Source organism: Lissotriton helveticus, chromosome 5_1 (assembly GCF_964261635.1).
Source record: "Lissotriton helveticus chromosome 5_1, aLisHel1.1, whole genome shotgun sequence".
NCBI classification, from domain to species: Eukaryota; Metazoa; Chordata; class Amphibia; order Caudata; family Salamandridae; genus Lissotriton; species Lissotriton helveticus.
The window spans coordinates 840200336-840226832 of NC_136065.1; the positions used below are offsets into that span (position 1 = coordinate 840200336).

At 45.9% G+C, this 26497-nt stretch overlaps 2 protein-coding genes across 5 annotated transcripts in view; one reads left to right on the plus strand and one right to left on the minus strand.

Annotated features, from left to right (window-relative positions):
• The window catches only part of GLUD1 (glutamate dehydrogenase 1), a 202317-nt gene extending 193185 nt beyond the window's left edge, over window positions 1-9132 (minus strand). The window contains exon 1 of the mRNA XM_078643307.1: window positions 8574-9132. Within this exon, the coding sequence (XP_078499433.1) occupies window positions 8574-8952 (379 nt within the window). The 5' untranslated portion in view covers window positions 8953-9132. The remainder of the gene's footprint in view (window positions 1-8573) is intronic.
• Window positions 9133-9204: 72 nt separating this feature from the next.
• SHLD2 (shieldin complex subunit 2) overlaps window positions 9205-26497 on the plus strand; it is a 1059977-nt gene continuing 1042684 nt past the window's right edge. For 2 of the 4 annotated variants that reach the window (XM_078643303.1, XM_078643304.1), the window contains exon 1: window positions 9205-9736. The gene's annotated coding sequence lies outside the window, so the exon portion shown is untranslated. The remainder of the gene's footprint in view (window positions 9737-26497) is intronic. The other 2 variants (XM_078643305.1, XM_078643306.1) reach the window with 1 other exon arrangement.

The window sequence follows — 26497 nt, forward strand, 5'->3', positions numbered from 1 at the left end:
CTATATTAAAACGTAGTTAATATTAAGCAGGTCGTAACTGTTTTTTTTTTTTAAATGCAGAGGAAAAAAAGTCAAAGATTTTTACTGCCAAATACTCTAATCACTTTACTGAGAACGTCTAGCTAGTATATTTTACACTTTAAAACTTTGTGGCACCTCTAAACATTACAAACACATGAACATCTTCCTCACCTTCTCTTTCTGCGGCATTATGCTGTGGTGCCTAAGCAGGGCACAGCTCTAGCACATTCCAGGCGAAACACGGAAGAGATTGTTAGAGCGGGCACAAGCAGACCAAGGCCCTTTTCAACTCATAATGCTAACAAGTTCGAGGAGGATCACTTAATGTTTCCACTTCCAGGACATATACGCTAGAAAATTAAACCAAGTTAACCTTTCCTGCTGCTAGCTCAAGTACAAAATAGTTCCCCTAAAGCAAATTAATTTCTCAGCTTCCGCCTGCAACGCAAAGCCTGCATTATTCAGAATAGTAATGTCAGGTTCACAATACCCACTGCAGATTTATGCAAGCTTGCATTTAGAAATTCAGAAGCGTCCTCCTTCTATTTTTAGATGTAAGAAGATTCAGCTGTGCAAAGTGCAAGCAGCAGCCATCAGAATATCCTGACCAGCAAGTTAATGCTTACTATTCATTTCAACAGTTAGTACTTAAATATACAATGGTGTCTAAAGAGTCACGAGTACTCATTACTTTACTTAATGCAGTCCAGCCTACGATTCTCATTTAGAAATCGTGAGTATTTAGCAAGCGTTCTTTCCACTTAAAAGGGAGGCTATACATATCTGCCAGGACAAAGGTGCAGTTGGTGGTCAGCCAAGAATAGACTCCCAAGGGCTGTGACTTCTTGCAAAGCCGCCCCCGCCCACACATGCCTGTCGCGTTACATTACAAAAGTGGGGATTGTCTTACTCAGCATTATATCCTGTACTAGAAAAGAAGACGCCAACCTAACTTATTATTTGTGGTCAAACATATCTTCTTTAAAACTTTAACCATGTTCGAATTTGGCTGTTTTTAGGTCGAAGCATAGACAGCACAGCCGTCAGGATCGCTAAAGACTTCTTGGAGAAATTCTGAAGGCTTCCCTGTGAATATATTCCACCCATTGATTGCCATTTGGTTTGCAACTCATATTTGCTTGCCTTCTATTCGCTACCTTTCTTTGTTAGTGTGTCCAACTGGAGTTAGTCCCTCCCATGCATATTTACAGTATTCTTCAACGAGTGCTGGCTTTCTGGAAACAAGCCTTTAAATCGTGTTCTCACACTTGCTGTGTATTCAAAGAATGGTCAAATGTCTGGCTCTGTCTTCGGAGGGGGGGAAAGGCTTTTTTCCCCCTAGCAACAACAAAATTAATTTTTCTGTAAAATTAACTGTGCAAATATTTCAAAATATATCAGAATTATGGAAGCACATTTTTTTGCAATTCCGAAGTTCGTAGGAAACAAATATTTGAATACGATCAAAAGTAAATCAGTACACTCAGTGATGCCATTTCCATATATTGTTTGAGGGCATATCCTCTCATCAGTAAAACCATCTGTGCAAATAAAAAGGTAATTTCAATTGAAAAAAGGTTATTTATACTGGCAGCACGCCATGACATCATGCATACACCACGCTACTCCACTCTACGACAAACTACTCCATGAAACTCCCTTAATGCCACCCAACCCTACACCAGTCTATGCCCCTTCACCCCACAACAGTCCACTCCCTCCATGCCACTCAACGACCCTCCAGTCTACAAAACTATGCCACTTCATTCTATTGCACTATTCTACTCTGCCACTAGACAGCAGTCTGCTCCAATGTACGCAAACCAGTCTATGCCACTCCATCCTACTCCATGACCCTCCACTCTACAAAACTTTACTCCTTTCACAACATTGTCATTCCATTCTACGATGCTCCATGACACGACTCCACAGTACTCCACAGCAATCCAATGCACACAGCATCTCCTCCAGTGTATGCAACTCCTTCTACATCACTCCACATCCTTGACACTATGCCCCACCACTAACTTTTAGCCATGATGAAGAGCAGCCACAATGATTTATAATATGGCTAAAACATATTGGCAAAGCCAACAGCTCTTGAATAGGCAAGACCTATTGGCTTTGCTGAAGCATGTAAAGCTAAAGCTTACCATGCCGCGAATGCAACTAAAGTAAGTAAATACATCGCAAAAAAAAAAAAAAAAAAAAAAAAAAAAAAAAAAAAAAGCTTTACTTTGCAAATTTTACAGTAAAGCACACTTTAAAAAAAAATTACCTCCTCAGCGTCACAGGTTGCAGAAGCAGGGTAACAGGTTGTGCCTTGTACAGCAACTACAAACCAGGACGGGTCGCAAAAGCCGGACAACATGTTGGGCCTGCTTCAGCAATAGTGCTCAGATTGTTAATGAAACCCAGAGAGTAAAGACACATGTAAGAGGGTGTGCCCTCACGGGAGGTAATAGAAGAGAGGAAGGAACTAAGGAGGGACTACTGAGCCTAATCACAAATCGAAAGCCACCATTTACAAAAGGACAGTAAGAGGAGCCAATTGAAAAGATGGGCAGGGCTTAAAGTCCATACCTGAATACAGCATGTCTTGAAGAGACAGTGCAAACGCTGCATCGGCGAGACCGAAAAAAAAATATCAGTGGATAAATTCACAGGGAGGGCCACCACAATAGCAGCAGCTGGAAGGCAATTCACGGTCTCCGAGTCCCTTCAAATAATTTCAGCCCAAGTACGAGAATAGCATATTTTTACAAATCAGTTTTCGTGGTGTCTCAAAGGTGCCCGCGTTAGATGTAGAGGACTGTGTTGAAAGAGGTTCTAATTGGTGGTATCCTTCCTAGTACGCCATCTACTTTCCAGTTGTTTGCAGAGGTGTCCGGAGGTCTTCCGTTTACCAGCTTGCTAGGTTGGTGGCTCTTTTTTGGTTGTTTTTGGCAATGGGGGTGATGCGGTCTGTGATGCTCGAGATCCAGATGATGAAGTGTCTGATGTTTTGGTTTAGATTGCTGTTCCATGTGCTCTCCGGGATTCTGCTCCTTCTGCAATGTGGGGTGCGTTGTGAAGTTGAGGTGAACGATGTATAGTCGGACGAGGTTAGTTCAGTGGTACAGCTGTATTTGATGTGGTCCCTGGAGTAAAAAAAATGGAGCCCAGTGAGAGGCCTGTGTTATGCGTGGTGTCACAGACAAGTAGGCAGAAGCCAATCTTGTTAATGTTGTCGAAGAGGGTGGACGTGGTGTTGTTCAGAGGTGAAAGCTGAGGTCCACCGAGGAGCTTGTAGTTGTTGGAGTCCAATAGCGAGGGGAGTGGGCAATGAAATCGGTGCTGAAGTTGCAGAAGCTTGATCTCAGTCGCGGTGGTCGGTACACGAGGGTGCCCCTTATGGTAGACTTGCCTTCCATTTGGATCTTCAAGTTTAGGTGTTACATGGTCAATGTGGAGAAAACCGTGATGGCAGTGCATTGGATGGTTTCTTTGTGAATGATGGTGATTTCTCTGCCAGGTTAGTTGGTACATTCACAGTGGGTGTGGGTGATCTTGTATCCTCCGGGTACAGTAGTGGCAAAGTCTGGGGCCGAAAATAGGTTGAGCCATGTCTGTGAGACAGACAACATCAGGGGGGCAGACTATGGGGCCCCAGACCTTTGTGGCAGGTTTACCTAGTGAGCGTGTGTTGAGAAGGATGCATCCAAGTGGGTGTTGTTGCACTGGAGTGGGTTACTTGTTCATTGTGGCATCCAAGGTCGCAGGCATGGAGTTAGGCTGCGGTGTAGCTGCAGGGGAAGCACCGTTCCTGGCGCTGGGCACAGTGTAGGCATAGACAGGCTTGCCTTTAGTGTACAAGCTCTGCGGCCTCCATTAAGTAGGTCCTAGGAGGTAAGGAAGGTGCATGGGCAGGGCAAAGGCAGAAGCGAGGAGCTGAGAACGACAAACAGGGAAGTTCAAAGATGGGGAAAAATGAAAAGTCACAAAAGAGGAAACAAGGTCTGTGAAGGTCACCGATCGGCACAAGTACAGCACAAGAATGAGAAAGGAAAGTCTTATTAAGGGCACAGAAATGGGCAGAGAGGCGTGGAATGGTAGGGAAGGAGAGAGCTGGGTCTGGACCTCAGACCAAACTGACAACTCAAAGGAAAGTTTGTGCTTAGACTGTGCCATCACCACATATGAGCTGCTTTAGGGCAAAGTACCCAGTCGTTTGAAGCTTTTGATATGGAAATTACAGAATTTCGGGGCTGTGGTTTCGAAAAAATAAATAAAATCATTACAACAGACCACGTTGATATTCGGGTACCTGCTCGCTCTACTGCAAGCAGTGTGTGACAACTGCACCAAAGTTTAACCCTGTGTTGGTGCTTCTAAAATGATAGTTCCATATGGCTGTGGTAAAACGTTCTCCCACAATACTCTGATTTTAGAATGAAGAAAGTTTAAAAGTGAAAAAAAATATATATATTGCAACTTTATTTTTAAAAACGACTACTCCAGCTCATTTTATAAAAAGTCACAATCAGCAAAGACGTTTCCTACAAAAATCTCATCAAAACTGTGTGCATATTCATAATGAGCACAAAGATCACAACTTAACGCTGTAGATGGTTATGGACCTTTTAACGCACGACAAAGTGCCCTCATTCTTTAGCAGTTGAAGTTTCATTTGAACTGTGTGACAAAAGCTATCCCATGCCTGATGTAACATGTCTATTTTGGCAGGAGATGGTGAAGACATTCTTGAATTCTTTTAGCAGTCTAATTTTCCTAAAAGTGGTCATGGATCCAGTCATCCACGCCCCTGTGGAGCAAAAAAAAAAAACACTTAAGTAGCATTAAGAGATGTATTATAGTAATTTAAGCATCCAATCTGATGAACAAACCAGAGGAGTAATCTGAAGTCAAATGTTCATGTTGAGTGCCACAGGCGCCACTGTTTAATCTCCCCAATTGTTTTCTCCCCAACCAATTGGTATTCATGAATGCATACGGTCTGGGCATCTACATAGCATTTGTGAAAAGTTATGCAGGTTTGGTAAGACTATAGTAATGCATGGCAGCGTGGTAAACACGTACATGGTACAATATTGTGCTATATGGCGCTAGATGTGCTGTGCTTGCAGGATAGGCGCGTCCTTAGCAGACGGCACGTGTACCTTAACGTCACTGTAAATGGATCTTCCAAAGGTAAAAGCAGACAAGGCACTGATTCACAAATTAACGCAAAGACATCGGAATGAAAAGCTCTACAGTAGAACTAAACGGCTTTTAAGACAATATCACTAGGTAGAGGCACCGACAAGGGCATCTCATGTGCTGCTCTGCTTGGTTGCCTGGGTGTGTAAAAATGTAAGTCAGAGTATGGAGGGGTGTCCCACAGGCAGGCCAAATAGAATGAATTGCTTTTACCATGAAGTAGACTGGGACCTTTAAACTTACAGAAAAAAATAGCGAATGGGTTGTAACAGAGCCAAACGAATAAAGAATCTCCTTTCACTACAGGTTCAATGCCGGCAACTTATCTTATGTTCAAAGTGCAATTGTGGTAGGGTCACCCAAAGGAAGCCATGCATGCTTGTTACAGCAGGAGGGTGAGGCGCTCCACTTATGTAACCTTCACTTTGCAGCATATGGTGCATCAGGCTCAAGTGACAGAAAGGTGAGTAGAATACTCTCCCATTGATGGTTCTGCTGTTAAAGTAACGTGACTGGAATCACATGGTGCAAGGAAGATCTTCAAGCAAATATAGATACAACGCTTAATTATCTGCCGCCTTACTTACGCACTCTAACCTATGTTTGCTTTTAGATGTTCTGAAGCTATTATCCATCTGGGTACCCAGTAGGAAAAACACCTAGCAGTATGGAGGAGAACAAGAGCATTATCAAGTATACATACATCTGTAAATAACAGTGGGAAGAACCATCCAATATTGGGAGTTCAAACGAAGACAGAATGGGACTGTCAACCTACAGCAACATGACACTATCAGATGTGACTTATCCAGTCAAAGTATTACTTGGAGGGCAGAGTAAAAGAAAATAGCCTAATCTATCCCTCTTCTCATTATACAGGTGCTAGAGAGAGGGGGTGGGGGTTCATGGCATAAAGAAATTAAACGTTGGGTGCTACTTTTTCACCACCCTACAAAAGCGGTCATGCCATACATTTCAAATGTCAGAACGTTACACAGCAAACTTGACCAAAACGTTATAACTAGAGTGGTCTAGGAAGTATTGAAACTTGGCGCTATTGTACAAGCAACGTGACTCCTTTACATGTTCATACCATTAAATTCAGAGTTGCGGTAATGGGAGGAATCAGTGCAGTGGCTATCTAATTCTAAAATGCAGCGCTGGCTGATCTCTGATCAGACTACTAGCAAATAGGTAGCCACGTCTTAACTGCTCATGTACAACACCCCTCCCAATACCATTGAACAGAGAAGCAACATACACGGGGCAGGACCCTTGATTTACTTGCACCATGTGCAGCTTTGACTGTTAGGGTTAATGAGAATAAGCACATTATATGAAGAGGGAAACTGACCACAACATAAATTCTGGTTCTGCTTGGGTGCCAGGGTTCATGGTTATTGATGTATGCTCGTGGCTGTAGGTATTGCACAGGTGATTCTGGTGAAGAGTTGAAGTTGGCTGTGTTCTGATCTACTTAACACAGGACCTACTGCTAATTTGGTAGAGATGCTCATTAGGACACAGGATCCAGCTCAGATTGAGCTGGAACTGTGTGCCCTCCCCCCACCTCCTCTTTCATGAGATGAATTACAGTAAGAAACCAGTGCTGGATGCCCCCCTTCTTATAGAGATATTGAATTACTTCTCTCTTGAGCAGACAATGGAGGGAGAAATGGTGGAACTTCCACACATTGGATTTGATGCCGGGGTCAGTGTTGGCAGCCTAATATACTTTTAATTAGTTTGACTGAAATCCAATTTCAGAAAAAAACACTATAGTAAAAATACTAAAATCCCCATAATATTAAATAAGAAAAAAAATCCTCATGTATTGGAGCTCAGTTGCCAGGCAAAGTGGCTGATCTAAGAGTAATGAATTTCAGTCTCTTTAAAAACAATAAGAATGAATGCCTTTGAGAATTAATATGTATCGATAATGAATAACTTTTATCTAAGTTTTTGCCCTTTGTAAATTGTCGCCTAGCATCCATATATTTCTGATTGGGAAATGGGTAGAAACGTCTAGTCCTTTAAAGGTTTTGGCCTCAAAATATTAAAATATGAAGCGCTGAGTCGTAATGAAATGCAGACAATGTAGTCACATAATACAAGCTGGATATATTTTTATGACGATTTACAATATTACTATCGGTGTTAAAGATGTAACCCAGTTTCATGCCTTTACAAAATAAATGTCAACTGAGTGGTCAGAAAAGTAATGTATACGCCCACTGATTATTTGCTGGAAAAGCCCTGCTGCATTCGCATTTCGAATAATTTAATTTTGAAACAGAAATGCCAGTCCAACGAAATAGAAGGGAGTTCCCCTGTGGGTAACAATAGACCGGCAGGAGTGGGGAAGAATAACACCAAAACAGAAATGAGACCCTGCCGTCACGAATACATCAAGGTCCTACTAGGGGATCCTACCTATTTTCAATGAGCAACATTTAGTATAATCAAAGCCACATAAAGTATTTAATTCCTGAATACATCTATTTTTTGGTTTTTAGTCATTTTTATTTTCAGTTATTTATTTTTTGCAGAGGTTCTTCTGCAAAAAATAAATAACTATGAAAATAAAAATATGACTAAACCATAAAATAGATGTATTCAGGAATCAAATACTTTATGTGGCTTTGATTATACTAAATGTTGCTCATTGAAAATAAGTAGGATCCCTAGTAGGACCATCATGTATTCGTGACGGCAGGGTCTCATTTCTGTTTTGGAGAAATGCCAGTCCAATCATTATACTGCACTAGGCATACCATCGTTCCTGCAGTAGTACCAAGCCTGACGGAAATGTTTGCACTGCTGCCCATATCAACTTGTCATGCGACCCCATGTCATCAGTCGTGGGGCGGGCACTCGCCATGCTTGTACAGAGATGCGTGGGGGCGCAGGGTGAAACGCTGAGGTTTATCTGCACCCGTTTCTCACATGGAGCTAGCAGTTCGCGTCCGGTCAAACACTTGGAAGGGATCAGTAAGGGTAGATGGGCTAGGTGGCATTATAATTTATAATTAGCTTCTTTGTTCAGGGGTTCACCCGTCTAAAGTTATCAACGCTTCACAGGGCAAGCTATACAAATGTCATTTAACTGTATCAGACGTGATGCAAAATGAAGAATCGGGCAGGAAAACATTAACAATATTGCTACAAAGTAGAGACTGTCATTGTATAAATCTGGGCTAGCGTCATCCCTACTGCAGTGGCTTGCACGAACTGTGAGCTACTTGCTCTACAGAAGAGTTGGGAGCGTAGCAGACTTACAGGCTGCCTTGCCAGGGGTATTTGTGCAGCCACTACTCGCTGCGCAGAAAGTAGCGTAACTGGCGGACTCTCACCTCCCTTGCATGGGGTCCGGTGCTGGCTGTGCTGTGCCCGGTAGCCCTCGATCACCTCCCACTCTCCGTTGTCTCTCTTGATGGGGAAGCTGACGCTCAGCACATGGTTGCAAGGTTTGATAATGCGCAGGATGCCCCGCACGCGCAGCCGCTTCTGCTCCTCACTCTCACGGGTACGCAGGTCCTCTACCAGCTTATCCTCCACGATGCTTGCACCGCGGTCGAAGAAGCCCTCCACCATCTTGAAGAAGTTGGGGTCGTCCTCGGCCTGGGCTGCATGACAGTACCGCCGGAGACCTGTAGCGGCCGCAGGGAGTCCGGCATCCACGGACAACGCCGCACCCCCGCGGGTAGCGAGCACCCCCATGTAGCGGTACATGGCGACTATTTCTTCAGTTCACGCAGCCAGGGATGGACGGCGGCCAGCACGGGACAATAGAGCGGAAGGCCTGGAACTTCTCGCTCAGATGCCACTGACCGACACCGCCCTGTAACCTGACTGGCACTTTAGCTGCCGGAGCCTGCCTTATATAGAGCCTGCCTCTTTTGACTAAAGGATGGGGTGGGGCTGAGACATCGTAAACACTATACTACATCCCGAGGAATTTCCGGCCTGTTGGACAGCCATCTTGGTTGTAGATTAAGAACTTCCGTGTCTGAAGTAGAGCGTAGTGCGCAAGGTCTTCGAAGCCCTCGTTTTCGTGTACCACGACAGGACGTCTACATTCCAGACTCTACTTCTGTCGCCAGTAGTGAAGGCTGCATGCAGTCTAGTCTTCAAACAGCTGCTGCCTATCGAAGTTCCGCAACCAGAAGGCGCGCAGTCGCGAACCAAACACTAGAACGATACGCCGTTCGCATTTTCCCTTTATCATAGCGGCGGTACTTCCCACATGTGCGGGTTTTGTTCCCTGGGGGTGTCCTCCACGAAGGCCCTCTGTCCGAGCACATCCCCCCCCCCCCTTCGTGAAAGGTGGGGGTGAAGCAGGGGGTAAACGTTAATCTAGAAACAGAAGCCAAGTTGGAATAGCCCGCGGTAACATAGAATGAGGACACTTGGACTTTCGTTCTTCATACTTGTAACTTATATCAAAGCCTCACTACAATTTGGCAGCCATCATGGACTGTATTTGAAGTCCGTAGTGTTGGTGTAGTAGCATAAGGTGAGCCTCAAATATTTATGTGGAAAACGATTAAGAAAAAGCCTTGTTCACTTTAGAATCTATTTCTATTTCAAGAGTTCGGAACGGATGATAAAAGTACTGTGAGACCATATTAATTTCTTCATTGTTTTTGTCACTGGTTGGCTGTGTGGTTTGTACAACTATGGTTCCCATTGTTGAATCTTTTTGCACTGTATGTATGTCAATTGTTTATTTACGCTGAACATTACATTTACGAGTATATGAACCTCGATCCCTAGCCTCCCTATTCAGGCAGAGGAATACCGATTTCAAGGCTATTTATTTATTTAATGCAGTTTTAAATAGTGCGAAATTTACCCAAAGGTGATAGAGCGCTTTACGAGAGAACCAGGTAACCAGGTAAGCTACATAAGGTACACAAGATACACTAATCACGCAAACAAGTTACTTATATACAGTTACAAAGATACACCAGAAAGTCTGAGCACGCTAACAAGTTACATATATGAACTCCTATTTGCATATTTATAGTGTAAAAAATAAAAAGGTATCCGCGTTAAGTTTATTTATTTATTATTTCAAAGGTTTTATATAGCGCTATGGACCCAAGAGTATCAGAGCGCTTTCCAAGGATGGTGAACATAATGAGATAAAATTAACAATTAAGCGAAAAAGAGTTACAGTATGATAATGCATTCAACAGGGCTAAGGGGCCAAAGAAACAGAGAGATAACATTACGTGGAAAGTGAATATTAAAAGTTAGGATAGAGAGGGGGGTGTAGAGAGGGGGAGTGAGAAAAATGAATGGATTGAAAGGGGGTGGGAAGAGGAGCGGACAAGGGAAGAGAGAGGAGTGGACATGTTCAGAGTCAGTAACATTAGATACCCCAGTATTTGTTGAGGAGTACTTTGAGTTCCTTTTTGAAGAGAGGGTAAGAGGGGTTGCAGCGAAGATCCTTAGGGAGAGAGTTCCAAATTGTAGGAGCGTTTCCAGAGAACGAACAGGATTGGGTCTTTTGACATTTGAGTCTGGGTGGGATCAAGACAAGGGAGTTTGTGCTCCTCAGGGACCTGGAGCAACCTGCTTTGTGTAGTTTCGTTGTAAGGTAAGAAGGGGTGTTTTGGTGAAGAGCTTTGTGGGTGATGCAGGCAATCTTGTAGGTGGATCTTCCTTCTATTGGGAGCCAGTTGAGATTTTTGGGACAGGGGAGATGTGATCACATTTTTTACAATCTGAGATGAGTCTCGCAGCTAGATTGAGGACATATTTAATCGGAGCAAGATGGATTTTAGGGGTGCCAGCCAAAGTGGCGTTGCCATAGTCAATCCTGGAAAGGACAAGCGATTGGACAACAAGTTTGAAATCGTCTGCTGGAATAAATAGTTTGTTTCTTGAGGTGGAGAAGGGTGAAAAGCGCACTTTTGGATGCATTTTTAATGTGGGGGATGAGATTTAGATTCTGGTCGATACTGATGCCTAGGGATTTGACAGAATTAGAGGTGGAGAGTGGGCAGTTAAGAGCTTTGATGTCCTTTATCCAGAGTTGAATGGGAAGGGAGTTGTTTTTGGGGGAGAAAAGGATGAATTCAGTTATATTTGGGTTCAGTTTGAGATGGTTCCGATGGAAGTAAAGCAGGAGTAAAATACATATTTACAAAGTTGACCTCATGTGAGTACTGCATGGCTGTAAGGGTCAAGAAAAAGGTTGAATTATTCCAAGAAGTGCCTTTGGATGAGGAGAGTTTTAAGATCAGTTTGAAGGTCCGGAAAGGGGTGTGGGTCGGAGGGATGGAGGAAGTGAGTTCCAGATTCTGGTTGCATTACCAGAGAAGGACTGAGCCATAAATCTTTCCTTTTTGAAGGTAGGAGGTTTGAGCATTAAGTTGTCCACATTGCGTGAAGGTCTAGACCCGTCCAAGATTTTGAGTTTAGCCTGATAGCGAGAGGTGGAGGTGTGCAAGTATTTGTGGGCGATACAGGCAGTCTTGTAAATTGACCTTCCTTCGATAGGAATCCAGCAAAGAGACAATAGTAAGGGTGAGATGTGATAATTTCTTTTAACCCAGTATACGAAGCAAGCTGCCGAGTGTAGGATGGATTTTAGAAGGGAAAGGTGGGATTTGGGGTAGCCAGCAAGAACAGAGTTGCAGTAGTCCAATCTGGAAAGAACCAAAGAGTTGCCCAAGGTTTTTAAGTCTTGCTCAGGAAACATTTGCCGAAACCCCCAGAGAAGGCGCAGTTGGTAGCGTGCATTCTTGGCAATGGTGAAACTATGGGACTGTAAATTGAGCCTTTTGTCTAGGATTATGCCTAGAAATTTGGCACTGTCAACAAAGATAGGTTTGTTGTTGAGAATGTTCAGATTGTTCATCCAAGATTAAATCGGAGGAGGAGATAGTGAGGTCGAGAGGAGAAGGAATTTTGTTTTGGAAGGATTCAGAATCAGTTGAAGAGTTGACTGTCAGGATCAGCACTCTGCAGGATTCGTTTGCAGCAATAAGCTCCACCTCCGGACCTCCCAAACACCCCGACTGTAATACACAGGGTGTTCGAGTGATACGGTGAGGGAAAAACCCCGTAAACGGGGAAAACCCAAGGAAGGAAAGGAGGGGACAGCAGGGAAAGGAAGCTGTAAAACAAAAGAACAGGTTAGTACATTTCCTTATAACTACTCTCATTAAAGTCTCGCTAAAAGAACTAATCACCTGCATCAAACAAGAATCATTCTCCGCTCGACGGCCTTCATCCCTTTCCTCCAATCCCTATGCAACACAAGGAACACAGTTAACACATACAAGGATGACAACACCATGTACATCAGCTATCACTGGTGGATTGTTTTCACGCACCCCCAGAGTGGCAACACTCTTCCTCCTGAAAATTCTACAGCCAAGAAAGTCTTGCACATTGCTATGTTCCTGCTATCCAGCAGATCAAGGTATGCAAGCCACAGGAGGCTAAACTGCAGAGGCCAGTTTCCGTAAAGTGCGATATCAATTACTGCATTGAAATCCTTGCCTGGAACATGAAACCTCCTTTTAGGCAAACCCAACCAAACACGGTGAAGTGTAGCCACAATGCCACTGCCTCCCGCTTTGGGAATTGTAATCCAAATTCGAAGAACAAACACACGTCAAGAATTCATGACGGCAATGAGGAGATTATCTCCCCCCTTCATTCCGCCACTTGAAGCACCAAACCCAGAAAGAAACATAAATGAAATAAACACACGATAGTCACGCCTTATCCAAAGACGTTCTGAAAGTACGACAACGCAGTACAGTGCCAGCTCAATGCGACTTGCAGATCCTGGCCAAAGTATACACTTGGCTCTCCTAAGAAACGAAGGAGCCCAGCAATCAGGGAACAGTGTCGATAACGATACCTATCCAGGAATGTCCTCAACGCTGACACCTACGCAGACCTCTCTCCTAGGAAGGAGCACCGGAACCGAGAGCAGCCGCTCCCGCGGGGAAGTCCAGAATCACTAGCCCCGAGCAAGCCGCTCGGCAACGCTATATCGCGAGGGCTGCAAAGGGTCATGGGAAATGTAGTTCTTGGCCCGCAGTCCCTGGGAAATGTAGTTCGCAATGCAGGCGCGAAGGCTAGGACCTGACATTGACAGCCAGTGGTGAATGGCGTTAAATGGTGTTGAGGATTGAAATGTCATAAGTGGAAGATACCTTTAGGTAAATTTGGGTGTCATCTGCACATAGATGATAATGGACCCCAGATGTTTTTAGGAGATTACCCAGCGGTTCAATGTAAAGGTTGAACCATGTGGGCGCGAGAATCAAGCCTTGAGGGACGCCTTGTCCAACAGCCATTGAAGTGGAGAGACAATATGCTAGTTTGATCATCTGGAATCTGCCCGAGAGGAATGATTCAAACCATTTGAGCACTGTGCCTTCAAAACCCATTCTTTGCTGTAAAGTGTTCAAAAGAGTGTTGTGATTAATAGTGTCAAAGGCGGCAGATATGTCAAGAAGGATCAGGAGTCAAGATTCGCCAGAGTCAAGTACTCACCGGTCATCATCGATCACTTGAAGTAGGGCTGTTTCAGTACTGCAGCCTTGGGTAAAACCAGATTGGAATTCGTCAAGTAGGAAGTTGACCTTGATGGGTCGGGAGAATTGCTTCGCCACACAACTTTATGTTATTTTAGCAAGAAAAGGGAGGTTGGTGATCAGGCGGAAGTTGTTGAAATCTTTCGCATCAGCAGAGGGTTTTTTAAGAAATGGAGTAACCTGTCCTGTTTTAAGGACAGCAGGAAGGGAGCCTCGGTTGAGGAAGATGTTTATCAGACTGGTCCAGGAAGAGAGTGTGTGGGTGTATAAGTCGATGGCAATGTCACTGGGGATATGGTTGATGGAATGGTTAGAGGGGTTAGTTTCTAGAATGCTTTCAAGGAGGGCCATTTCGGTGATGGTGTCAAAGTTCTGCCACAAGTGATTTTACTTTTTCATCAAAGAAAACTGCAAATTCTGCCGCTATCTTGAGGGGTCGTCAAATATGTGGGAGAGAGAGAGATGTTGGTGCCTTCAGTCAGGTCGAATAACCTTTTAGGTCTGTTTTTGACAGAATTGGGGAGGGTTCTGATGTGCATCGCTTTTTCATGAAAGATGTGTTTGTTGTAATGAGATCTTGCGGAGATTGGATAGATTGGTGGTGGGAGGATAATGTCTCCATAGTTTCTCAAGGTTCCTCAAGTTTTTTCTTTCTTCGTAGAGTGATTTATTGAACCACTGAGCAGAAGGAGTGGGTCTTTTCTTTTTACTTTGCAGTGCAGTAACATTATCAATTACAGCTGATAAGCACATTGGGTGGTCAGTTTGTTAACATCAGATTAGGGATCTAAGATAGGAAGTGAGCTCATAGCAAGTTGCACAAATTGTCAAGGTTGATGTTTTTGGTGTTGCGGAAAAAGGTAGTTGTTCTTTTAGGTTGGCCAAGAGTAACAGAATGAGATAGATGAAGAGAGAAGGGGATGAGGAAGTGGTCAGACCAGTCTACTGGTATAGGATCAACAGCAGTTAGCATATCTTCTTTGGAGATAACAAGGTCAAGAATGTAGCCCTTAGAGGGAGACAGTTGTTGTTATGTTGAACTAGATCTTTTCCTAAGAGAAAAGTTGCAAGCCTGTTGGCCGCTGAATCTTCCAGATTGCGGAAAAGAGTTTCTGAGGAAAGCTTTGATATGAAGGGAGTTCCTGAAGATAACTTCTAAACCTCCCCCAACTTTATCTTCTCTGTCATTCCTGAGAATGGAATAGTCAGTGGGAAACAGAAGATCGAAAGAAGAATGAGAAGTGTCGTTGATACTGGTCTCAGTGAGGGAAAGTATATCCAGGCTGTAGAGATTAATGATGTCTGAGATTTCCAGCTTGTGTTTGTTCGCGGATCTAAAGTTGTGTAGCAGACAATGAACCTCAGAGATGACTGTTTTGGTGACAAAAGGGTTAGGGCTTTTAGGGGTGATAGGGAAAATGTTCCTGAGAATAGGTAACTAGATTGAACGTGGTTGATGTTTAGTGCGGGAGAGGGAGATGGTTGGTATAGTCCAGTGATTAGCGTTAGCTGGAGAGGAGGAGGTGTGGGGGTTGGAGTTGGAATAAATGTATCTAGCCAATAGGTTGGAAATGTCAGTAGGTGACAGATTGTATGAGGCTTTTTGGGGGTGTGGGAGCAGGGTACTCCTCAGGAGTTTGGGGAAGTGAGTGCTCGCCAAGGGAAGTAGAAGTTGGGGGAGAGTGGACATTTTGGTACTTAGGTGGAGGGAGACTGCAGCTGAGGAGGACAGAGTAAAAAGAAGTATTGACTTCTAGCTGAGGAAGAGAAAGGTGAGGTCTGTAGTGGGAGGACAGGGAAGGTGGAGATAGAAGTGGGTCATAGGAAAGCAGAAAGTCGAGGGAGGAGAGAAGAGGGAGAGGTGGAGCCTGTGCGTAGGCTGGGTGCAGTGATTGTATGAGAGCAGGAAACCAGCACGAAAAGGGTGCTAGTCCCGACTGGTGGTTATAGAAAGTGTTAAGTTCTGCTAGGATAGGGGAAAAGTGGGTGGGAGAGGGAGGAGGTTGTCATAAGGGGATAGTGGTTGAAGCAGCGGTTCTGGAGTTGGGGGGTGGAGAGAAATGAAAGGGGTTTGCCCAAGATTCATAAAAAAGGGGAAGGGAGCGTAAGAAGGGAGAGCATAAGGTGGAGAAGTCACTGTGGGAGCTGGGAAGTCAGTATGTTGAAGAGATGGATTGGATAGGGGAGTGGTTAACCTGACGAGGGGGAAGGTTTCTGCGGAATTCCAGGCTCGTACAGGGTGTAGATGAGGGAGCAGGCCATTGGGTGGGAAGGAGTGTTGAGGGTAGCAACCCAAATGGGAAGGTGGGGTTGGGGAAGGGGTGTAGACGAGGAAGCAGGCCATTGGCTGGGAAGGAGTGTTGAGGGAAACATCCCAGATGGGGAAGGTGGTGTTGGGAGGAAGGGAAGCAGGTGTGAAGGAGGGGAACGGGACTTCCAGGCGGAAAGGCTGTGCCCCAATGGAGGTTTGCAAACTGGTGTCCTGGAGGGTAGGGTGAGGCGAGGGATAATTGAAAGAGGAGGTAGATGAAGACTGTGAAATAGTGTTCCGGTGGATAAAGGGAGGCGTGAGAGAATTGAGGGAGGAGTTAGATGAGGAGTTTGGAGGGATTCAAATGCCAGGGATGGAGAGTAGGGATGGAAATAGGTGGTCGAAAAGAGAGAGATAAGTGTCTGTGGCTTGGATCAGGACTTTGCCGTTGTTGTAAAGTGAGATAGTGAGTGATTCATCGAAACAAGCTGAGGGGGAGATTTTGAATTGGTGCCCATGTGGGATTGAGGAGGAGGAAGTAATGTTGAGGGAGTTATTGAAAATGGTAGTCCAGAAAGAGATGCTGCGGGTGAAGAATATGAGGTTGATTTTGAGCCTCCCATAACGACCTCTATGGTATTGGTCAACGAAACGGGAAATAGTTCAAGGGTGTTGTTCGCACCTTTTTGCTGATGCTTTGGACAAATTGTGGGGGGGGGGATGATCTCAAAAAAGTTAGCTCCAGCCTTCACTCGTTTGAACAACATGTTTGTAAGATGAAGAGTGTGAAGGGAGGGAGATGTGGGGGAAGAAGAGAATGCCACGAGTGAAGTGAAGGCAAGGAGAAGCAGAAGGAGGAGCTGGCACATTATTCGAGAATAATTAGGTAAGAAAGGCAATCGTTGGGGCAGGGCGAGGAGTAGAACCCATTTCAGATAAGTGAAAGGTGATGTAGCTAAGCCTCCAGGGCAAGAGACGTAATAGTTTGGGCACATTGCTTCCGCTGATCTTCTGCAGAGTAGGAATAGAGGGCCCAGGACCTTCGCCTCATCTGACCCAGGTTCGCCAGTGCAAGTTGGGACACAAAGGCAGATAGGATGGCAGCCCCTTTAAGACCAGAGCCATAGCATTAGGGGTGAATCACAGGCCAAATATAAGATAAATAGGATACAAAAATATCAACATAAATAAATCAACAAGATACGTCCATGTAGACGGTCCCCTGCTACAACTCGTGCTCTGGCCGCCGGGGAGGCTCTGCACATTAAGAAGGCTAGTCTCGGAGGAGGAGCTATGCTTGCAACCAAGATGGCCGCATAAGCTTCCGGCTCCGCCGACCTCCGCCAGCAGCTCGCAAATCCTGATAATTATCCTGAATTCGCACCGGACTCCCGTGTAGTTGAAGTGTTCCTGAGTCCGAAGGTGCAATCCCGAGATTTCCATCTTCTCGAATAATGAAGATATGCCGTGTTTCATTCTCGGCCTAACCCAGCGCGAAAGCTGGGGCCTCGATTTCTAATCCACCCTGGTTGGAAGTGAACAACATTGGCCGCGAGACTTGGGCCGCGTCCGGTACCCCGAAGTGGCGTATATCCTGACTGGTTTGGATGGCGATGCGATGGTCGGTTGAATCCGAAGGCATAACGGCGTGCTGCACCGGTTGCCGTGGTCGGGGGTCCGTTGCCCGGAGACTTTGCTACCCTCCCGGGGTCGACGGGCTCGGATCCTCGCCGCAGGCGAAGGTGTTGATATTGCGAGATTGAGAACGCCCACCTGTGCCTGTTACCCCGGAGTAGTCGACCTCCGGGGTTCAAGACTCGCACGGTTGTTTTGCTAGAGGGATGGAGCGGGTGGAGACTACTTCGTCGCTGCTGACCATAATGGCCGCCATTGGGGCGCTCCACTCGCAGGTCACCGCCATCATCCAGAAAATGATTGTAACAGTTGACTCCATCAGCCTGAGACCGGATGACGACCCTTCGATGCGTCCTCAACAAGCTGTGTTACCCGCGGAGCAGGTTATGCCTGAGACTGAGGGCCCCGTGCAGAAGCCAGATTTGGTGTTTTTTGTTCGCTCCCAAACAACAGCTGGCGAGCCTGGGACTACCAGATGCTCAGTATGCTCAATGCCGATACCGCTCAAGATGGACAGTGATGAACTTTTACGCCTTACTAAGTGTTTCAGTGACTATTGGAGTGATTCATCGTCCTTTTCCTTCCAGTTGGCGCAACCTCGTTCTTTTGACTTATCTTTGGTGGACAATTATCTCCGTTTGGCTTGTGATCTTCGAGTACTGATGTCTTGGCTTCCTTCCTACCAAAATGTCTTTGACTTTATCGAACATTTCGATTCTCCTATTGAGATGGCGGTTCGAGTGGAGCGGGCTCGCACGACAAGTCGGAGTGGCCAGGGTTGAATTTGACTGTCTGGGTTTGACGAAAGGGTTTCATTCCACACAGGATTTGTAGTCTATAATGATGTGGGAGTCTGGTGATCCTCTCAACCTCCCCCGGTTGGTTGGTAATCGTTGCTTAATACTGTCTTGTGTATAATCAAGGGTGGTTCGCTTCTGGCGGGGGGGTAAGGGAGACCGGGGGCCTGTTTGTTCTCTCCTCCTCCACTTTCTTTCTTCCTTCTTTTAGGGCAGTTCCGGGGCGACAGGCACGCTGCTAGTGGGGTGGGGCCGTAGCCATTGCAGGGGTGCAGGGTGGGGGGCTCGGGGGGGGGGGGGTTTGTTATTTTGCCTTTGTTTAGTTCTATGGCCTTTTTCTTTTCTTTATAAAAAAAAAAGAAGGCTAGTCTCCCGCCTCTCGATTCCTGCATGCAGAAATCCGATTCTGAGTTTAGTAAAAGTGCCAATAATAAAGTGTTGATGCCGGTTCCGTAGTTCAATCCCCTCCTCCTTAATTTTTGGAAGGGTAAATAAGAGCTTGTGACCGGCCTCAACATTTTATTTTTAGCAGTTTTGCTTCTCGCAAACAAAAACAGAGTTTAGAACTCTGTTTTTCTTTGTGTTATGTTATTTAACTTCCAAAAATCAAATGCTGATTGTCTGTCACCATACATACCAATCAATTGATCTGATTCAAGCAGATTGCCTCTGCTTCAATAAAAGTCAGTGGGGAAAATAGATTCTTCCAGCTATTTTCTAAAAATCTCCTATTTGCCTGCTCTAAAATGTTGGCATGTATGCGCTACAATACATGCCAACTTTTTGATATTGGAAAGAAAGAGATAAAAAAATTTAAAAAACCTCGAGGAATTGAAATTTGCCCGTTGACTTAAAGTTGAAGAACAGGTAGTTTCAGTTGGGAGACTGGCTAAAACAAACCCGTTTTGGGTTTAAAAAACTGAGTCTCCCACCTGAACCCGGTCTATTGACATGTATGTGCTACATCTTACTCCAAGAAGTCACAAGAGTGATGTTGTTTAATCTTTAAAAGAGAGCCCTACATCCATTTTCCGAGTCAGTAGTGAGGTGATCTCCATCTGAGGACAAGGGAAGAAACAGAAAGTAAGAAACCACTGACAACGTGCACACGTGGGTGCTATAAGAGTATAACCGTGTGCATGGGCAAGGGGGTTCTGCAAAATGATTTTGTTTCAACCAAACACCCAAACCTCGCTCAATTTTTTAATGTAACTCAATGTAATTATACATAATTCATACTGTGCCTTACTATATTACGGCCTGTAAATTTAGCAGGATGACTTTGATATTGAAGTCTCCAGCTTTTTACTACAGTGTGTGTTTGTGGCATGTTTGATGTTGTCGGATGCAATTTTTGAGTGTGGATTTGGAATAAATGCATTGTCATATGATGTAGCTGAGGCTGCTAATCAGTAGCGAAGGAGCAGTTCCGTTCATGGTTTTTCTGCTGATGTCTTCTGCCACTAGGAGACCAGTGGTTTGGATGGGGACAAACATTGACATTTTTATTAACGTTGATGCCTTAGCCTGCGAGGACCGACCGATAAGCGCATGTTAGACGGGTCATTTTTCATCTGATTTAAACACAGAGTTGCACTGAGTATCTCTTTTGGGGGGACTTTACATTTAACCAGTGCAAGATACTTTGAAGAGTGACTGAGGCATGTGTTCTTGATATAAACACAAAATTTCACTGAGTGTCCCCAATTTGAGGGACTGTTATCGATCTAGGAGGAGGGACTGTGAAGAGCGGTCGGCTGATGAAAGGCTTGATTTAAAAATATATACCAACTTGAGAGTCAAATGTCAGTTGGTTGTTTGGAATCTAGAGTTAGGCAAAAATCGGTCATTATGGATCCGACAGAAAAAAGTTTTTAGAGAAAATTAGTAGAGTTTGAAAATTATTGTACTAAGAAAAAGGATAACTAATATGGATAAAACCACAGGTATGGTGCTTGGGAAAATAAATATGACATGGCATTTAGGTAAGATAGAAATAGTAAACAAGTATAACTATTTGGGGATGTGGTTCATTGCAGTGGAATGACCATATCGATCTTTAAAAGCTAGAGCACATCCCTCTGTGAGTGGGGTTAAAAAAAATGTAGTAAAGAATATGGTGGTTCATCTTTTAGACCATTTTAGCTGCTTAATCAACTAAGATGCACCCACAATTTCAGTGTGGTGCTGAACTAATCTTTTTATTTGGTAAATATGATTGGGGTTATGAGGAAGGTAAATGACAGAAGAATTTGCCGACCCTACCAAAATCATCAGTGGTTCAGCAATACGAATTGAAGATGACCCAATAGCTTGAAGCTACTTAACCGGTGCCACAGTAATAAGATTCTGGGCTAGGACGGGACATAGCGTGAACCAAAACGTTGCAAAGCTCTGTCAAAATGAGATTGTACACATTTGAACTAAAATGGGCACAAGAAGTCAGGAAAATATTATTGTTAGTAATTGCCTCTTTTTGTATGTTCACCCCCCACATTTTTGGACTGATGCTGCTAGTTTTTCAAATCTGAGAGTGCACTTAGGCATGCTAACCAAACCTCAGTGCTAGTGTTCTAACCCCTAACAAAGTGGATGTCCAATTGGCTACCCCCAATTGGCATAGACTGGCTTTCTTATAAGTCGCTAGTATATGGTACCTAGGGCATGTAAGGCAGAGTATCCACATAAGGTTGCAGCACTGATTGTAACAAAGTACAAAATGGCTCCCAGCCTGCCACTGCAGACTGGAAGGGCAGTAGTAACACTGCTAGTGCGACTTTGCCATTCAAATCAATGGCAGTGCACCTACTTCCCTTAGCCGTATATGTACGTGCCTCCTAAGGAAGGCCTATCGAGCCCTAAGGCAGGGAGCTATATATTATTTAGTAGGATAAGGATTTTATGTATATGTCCCAACAGCAACACTTTCAAATTGTCATTTTGCTGAGGGAGAGTTTATTTTTATTTTATAAAGTGCAGCTCCATTGACTAACACAGTTACCAGCCGACCACTCAACCCAGCTAACCTCTGAATGTAATTGTATTTGTATTTTCAACTTGTAGAGCGCCTTATCACCCCGGGGTCTCTAAGCGCTTGACAGGTGAGTGAGTACTGGCAGGGGGAAAGCAGACTAGAATGGGACTACTAAGATGGGTACTCTACCGTCCTGTTTTCCACAGATGCGGTCGCTCCCCTCACCTCCTCACCTCCGGTATCGTGATCATTGCGACTGCCTGCCTGATTATTAATCTCTGCGACTATCTGCTTAATTACTGTATTTCAATCTTGTGCTTTTGAGTTTGTGAAGCGCGTTGAAGCGACCGCCTGCCTGATTATTGATCATTGCGATTGTCTGCTTAATTACTGCATTTCAATCTTGGGCATTTGAGTTTGTGAAGCGCTTTGAAGCGACCGCCTGCCTGATTATTGATCATTGCGATTGTCTGCTTAATTACTGCATTTCAATCTTGGGCATTTGAGTTTGTGAAGCGCTTTGAAGCGCTCGACACTGCTGGGAATTACTCTGCTTTTTGTGCAGTTTTATTGTGTGTGCAACTTTGCTTGCCTACCGCCGAGCGCATAGCGCTTTCCCATTGCTGCCTTGAGAATCATTTGTAACACAGCGCTCCATTGACAAAATAGTTCCTGTACCCTCGCAGTATTTGTTATTGTTACTGCCATTTTATTCTGCTTGTTGGCCCGTCCCAGACCCTCCCTCCACCTCGCTCCCGCCTCCCAGCTGCCCCTCCCACCCACAGAGACTATGAGCTGCCCTCGCCCTCGTGGAAGCTGTGACCGTCCTGTTTTCCACAGAAGCGGTCGCTCCCCTCACCTCCTCACCTCCGGTATCGTGATCATTGCGACTGCCTGCCTGATTATTAATCTCTGCGACTATCTGCTTAATTACTGTATTTCAATCTTGTGCTTTTGAGTTTGTGAAGCGCGTTGAAGCGACCGCCTGCCTGATTATTGATCATTGCGATTGTCTGCTTAATTACTGCATTTCAATCTTGGGCATTTGAGTTTGTGAAGCGCTTTGAAGCGACCGCCTGCCTGATTATTGATCATTGCGATTGTCTGCTTAATTACTGCATTTCAATCTTGGGCATTTGAGTTTGTGAAGCGCTTTGAAGAGCTCGACACTGCTGGGCATTACTCTGCTTTTTGTGCAGTTTTATTGTGTGTGCAACTTTGCTTGCCTACCGCCGAGCGCATAGCGCTTTCCCATTGCTGCCTTGAGAATCATTTGTAACACAGCGCTCCATTGACAAAATAGTTCCTGTACCCTCGCAGTATTTGTTATTGTTACTGCCATTTTGTTCTGCTTGTTGGCCCGTCCCAGACCCTCCCTCCAGCTCGCTCCCGGCTCCCAGCTGACCCTCCCACGCTCCGCCCCCTCCACTCTCCATTTATGACCAATGGACCTACGCGCAGCGTCCACGCGCTGCGGCTGTGCCAAAGGTAAGCCTGTGCGCCTGGACCGCACCCAGCGCCTGTCCCCCTGGTCCCTGCCACCCCCAACCCACTAGAATCACATATGATGCCGCAACTCTCCTCGCCCTCAACCCCGGACGCACACCACAATGCTGCGAAGCCACCCCAGGACGTACCCACGGCCCATTCGCCTGCCTCTTCTGCAAGTTCAACTGCTTCAGGACCCTCACCAAATCCACACCCTCCATACACAGCTCCGACTCCAACCGCCTGAAGTGCATCCTGCTCAACACCCGCTCGGTCCACAGACACGCAACTGAACTCTGGGACCTACTCGACACTGCGTCACCGGACATCGCCTTCCTTACAGAAACCTGGATGAACGCATCATCAGCACCCGACATCGCCATAGCCATACCGGACGCTTACAAGATTATCCGGAAAGACCGCACCAATCAAACAGGAGGAGGCATCGCCATCATCCATAGGAACACCATCAAAATCACGACCAGCTCCGACGTTAACCTTGCAACCGCCGAACATCTCCACTTTCAGATCCACACCGACCCCAGGACCACACTTAGAGGCACCCTCATCTACAGACCTCCAGGAACCCGCACTCAATTCAGCGATGACATCACGGACTTCGTCAGCCCACATGCCCTCGCCTCCGAGAACTACATTCTATTAGGAGACCTCAACTTCCACCTTGAAAACAAACACGACAGCAACACCACCACCCTTCTGGACAACCTGGCCAATTTCGGACTCAAACAACTTGTTGAGACCCCTACCCATGTAGCCGGACACACGCTCGACCCTATCTTCACCTCCAGCAAGCACATCTCCTTCGATCGCACCACAGCTCTCCATTGGACGGACCAAAGCTGTGTTCACTTCAGCTACAAAACCACCCTGACCCACAACCGCCCACAACCTATTCCTCGGAGAAACTGGAACAAAATCACCTCCGACCAACTCCTCACATCACTCAACCAAAACCCTCCCACCCTCTCATTGGACCCAAACCAAGCGGCCACCAATCTCAAGCAATGGATCACCCACAGTGCTGACGAATTAGCACCCCTGAAAAAGCACCAGATCAAATCAGCCAGCAAAAAGGCTCCCTGGTTCAAGAAGCTATGCCGCACCCTGGAGAAAACATGGAGAAAAAAACCCAACAACCGACAACATGGCCACCCTCAAGTCAGCCACCCGCAAACACCACCAACTGATTCGAACCGCCAAGAAATCAGCATTCAAGGATCGTCTCGACAACAACACCCACAACAGCAAGGAGCTTTTCAACATCGTCAAAGAATTCACCAACCCCACCGCAGCATCTAACGACATCACTCCCTCCCAAGACCTCTGCGATGCACTATCCTCCTTTTTCTACAACAAAATTGCCGACATCCACAACAGCTTCGAGAGTACTCCCAGCGATCAACCATCCCCACACCCCCCAGATCCTACTCCGCCAACTAACAACCTTAGCGCCTGGAACCCAATCACCACCGATGACACCATCCGCCTAATGAACTCAATCCACTCTGGCTCGCCAACCGACCCCTGCCCCCACCACATCTTCAACAAAGCTGACTCCATCATCGCACCCCATCTCCGAGATGTCATCAACTGCTCGTTCAACTCTGCCACCTTTCCAGAAAGCTGGAAACACGCCGAACTCAGCGCCCTTCTGAAGAAACCCACAGCAGACCCCTCTGAACTTAAAAACTACCGACCCATATCCCTCCTCCCATTCCCGGCTAAGGTCATTGAGAAAGCCGTCAACAGCCAGCTCGCCGCCTTCCTTGAATCCAACAACTCGCTCGATCCATCTCAATCCGGATTTCGAGCCAAACACAGCACCGAAACCGCCCTCATTGCAGCGACTGACGACATCGGAACACTACTGGACAACGGAGAAACAGTGGCCCTCATTCTACTCGACCTCTCCGCCGCTTTCGACACAGTCTGCCACAGCACCCTTATACAACGCCTCAGCAACATAGGCATACAAGGAAAAGCCTTGGACTGGATCATCTCATTCCTAGCTGGGAGAACTCAAAGAGTCCGACTCCCCCCATTCAACTCAGAGGCCACTGAAGTCATCTGTGGCGTACCACAAGGATCTTCACTCAGTCCCACCCTCTTCAACGTTTACATGAGTCCACTCGCCTCCATCGCGCGTCAACACAACCTTAACATCATCTCTTACGCCGACGACACCCAGTTAATCCTTTCCCTCACCAAAGACCCTAACACCGCCAAAACCAATCTACACGAAGGCATGAAAGAAGTAGTCGAATGGATGAAACATAGCCGCCTAAAACTCAACTCAGACAAAACGGAGGTGCTCATCCTAGGATCTTCCCCCTCTGCTTGGGACGACTCTTGGTGGCCTTCCGCTCTGGGCACAGCACCCACACCCACAGACCATGCACGTAACCTTGGCTTCATCCTAGACTCCTCTCTCTCGATGTCCAGACAAGTCAACGCAGTCTCATCCTCCTGCTTCAACGTACTTCGCATTCTCAAAAAGATCTTCCGCTGGATCCCCCTCGAGACAAGAAAGACTGTCACCCACGCACTGGTCACGAGTCGACTGGATTATGGTAACACACTATACGCCGGAATCACAGCAAAATTACAGAAAAAACTCCAACGCATCCAAAACGCATCAGCGAGACTCATATTAGACATGCCTCGACAAGATCACATCACCGGACACCTAAAAGACCTCCACTGGCTTCCCGTCAACAAAAGAATTACATTCCGCCTTCTCACCCACGCACACAAGGCCCTCTACAATCTAGGACCCGAATGCCTCAACACTCGACTGTCCTTCTACAAACCCACCCGCCAACTTAGATCGTCCAATCAAGCCCTCGCCGCAATCCCGCGCATCCGAAAATCCACCATGGGTGGCAGATCCTTCTCTTCCTTGCTGCCAAGACCTGGAACTCACTCCCCACTCACCTCCGCCTTACTCAAAACCACATCTCCTTCAGAAAAGAACTCAAAACCTGGCTATTCGACAAATAATGAACACCTTCCCCAAGCGCCTTGAGACCCTCTGGGTGAGTAGTGCGCTATATTAATGCCCGAACTTGAACTTGAACTTATCAAATTAATTGTGGCATGAACCTGACATGATGCCCAAGTTGAATTTAATGTCACTATTATAGAAATGCAAACTTCTAGAAGTTAACACTCTGTGATCCAGTTTGTCAGACGCTTCATTCGTCCCTGCAACCCCCTTCTCCCGGAATCACGCTGGCTCTTGGTACCGCTGGCCGCTTCACTCGTCCCTGCGACCCCTTCTCATGGATTCACTTCGGCTTCCCCGACCGTCTGCAGTACAGTCCAAATTCCCGCCGTACTCCAAATCCACTCCAAGAAACGCCACCCGGCCTCCGCCACGCCACCCCCCTGACGTGGACCATGACCTTCACTAAGTGATCGTCTGGAGCCCTTCACTGCTGCCACCCCCAGTGGACGCTCCCCTGAGACGCCCACGCAAGCGGCATTCATCCCTTGTACACCCCTCTTGTGCCTCCTTGAGTGTCTTCAGAGCACACTTTCAATC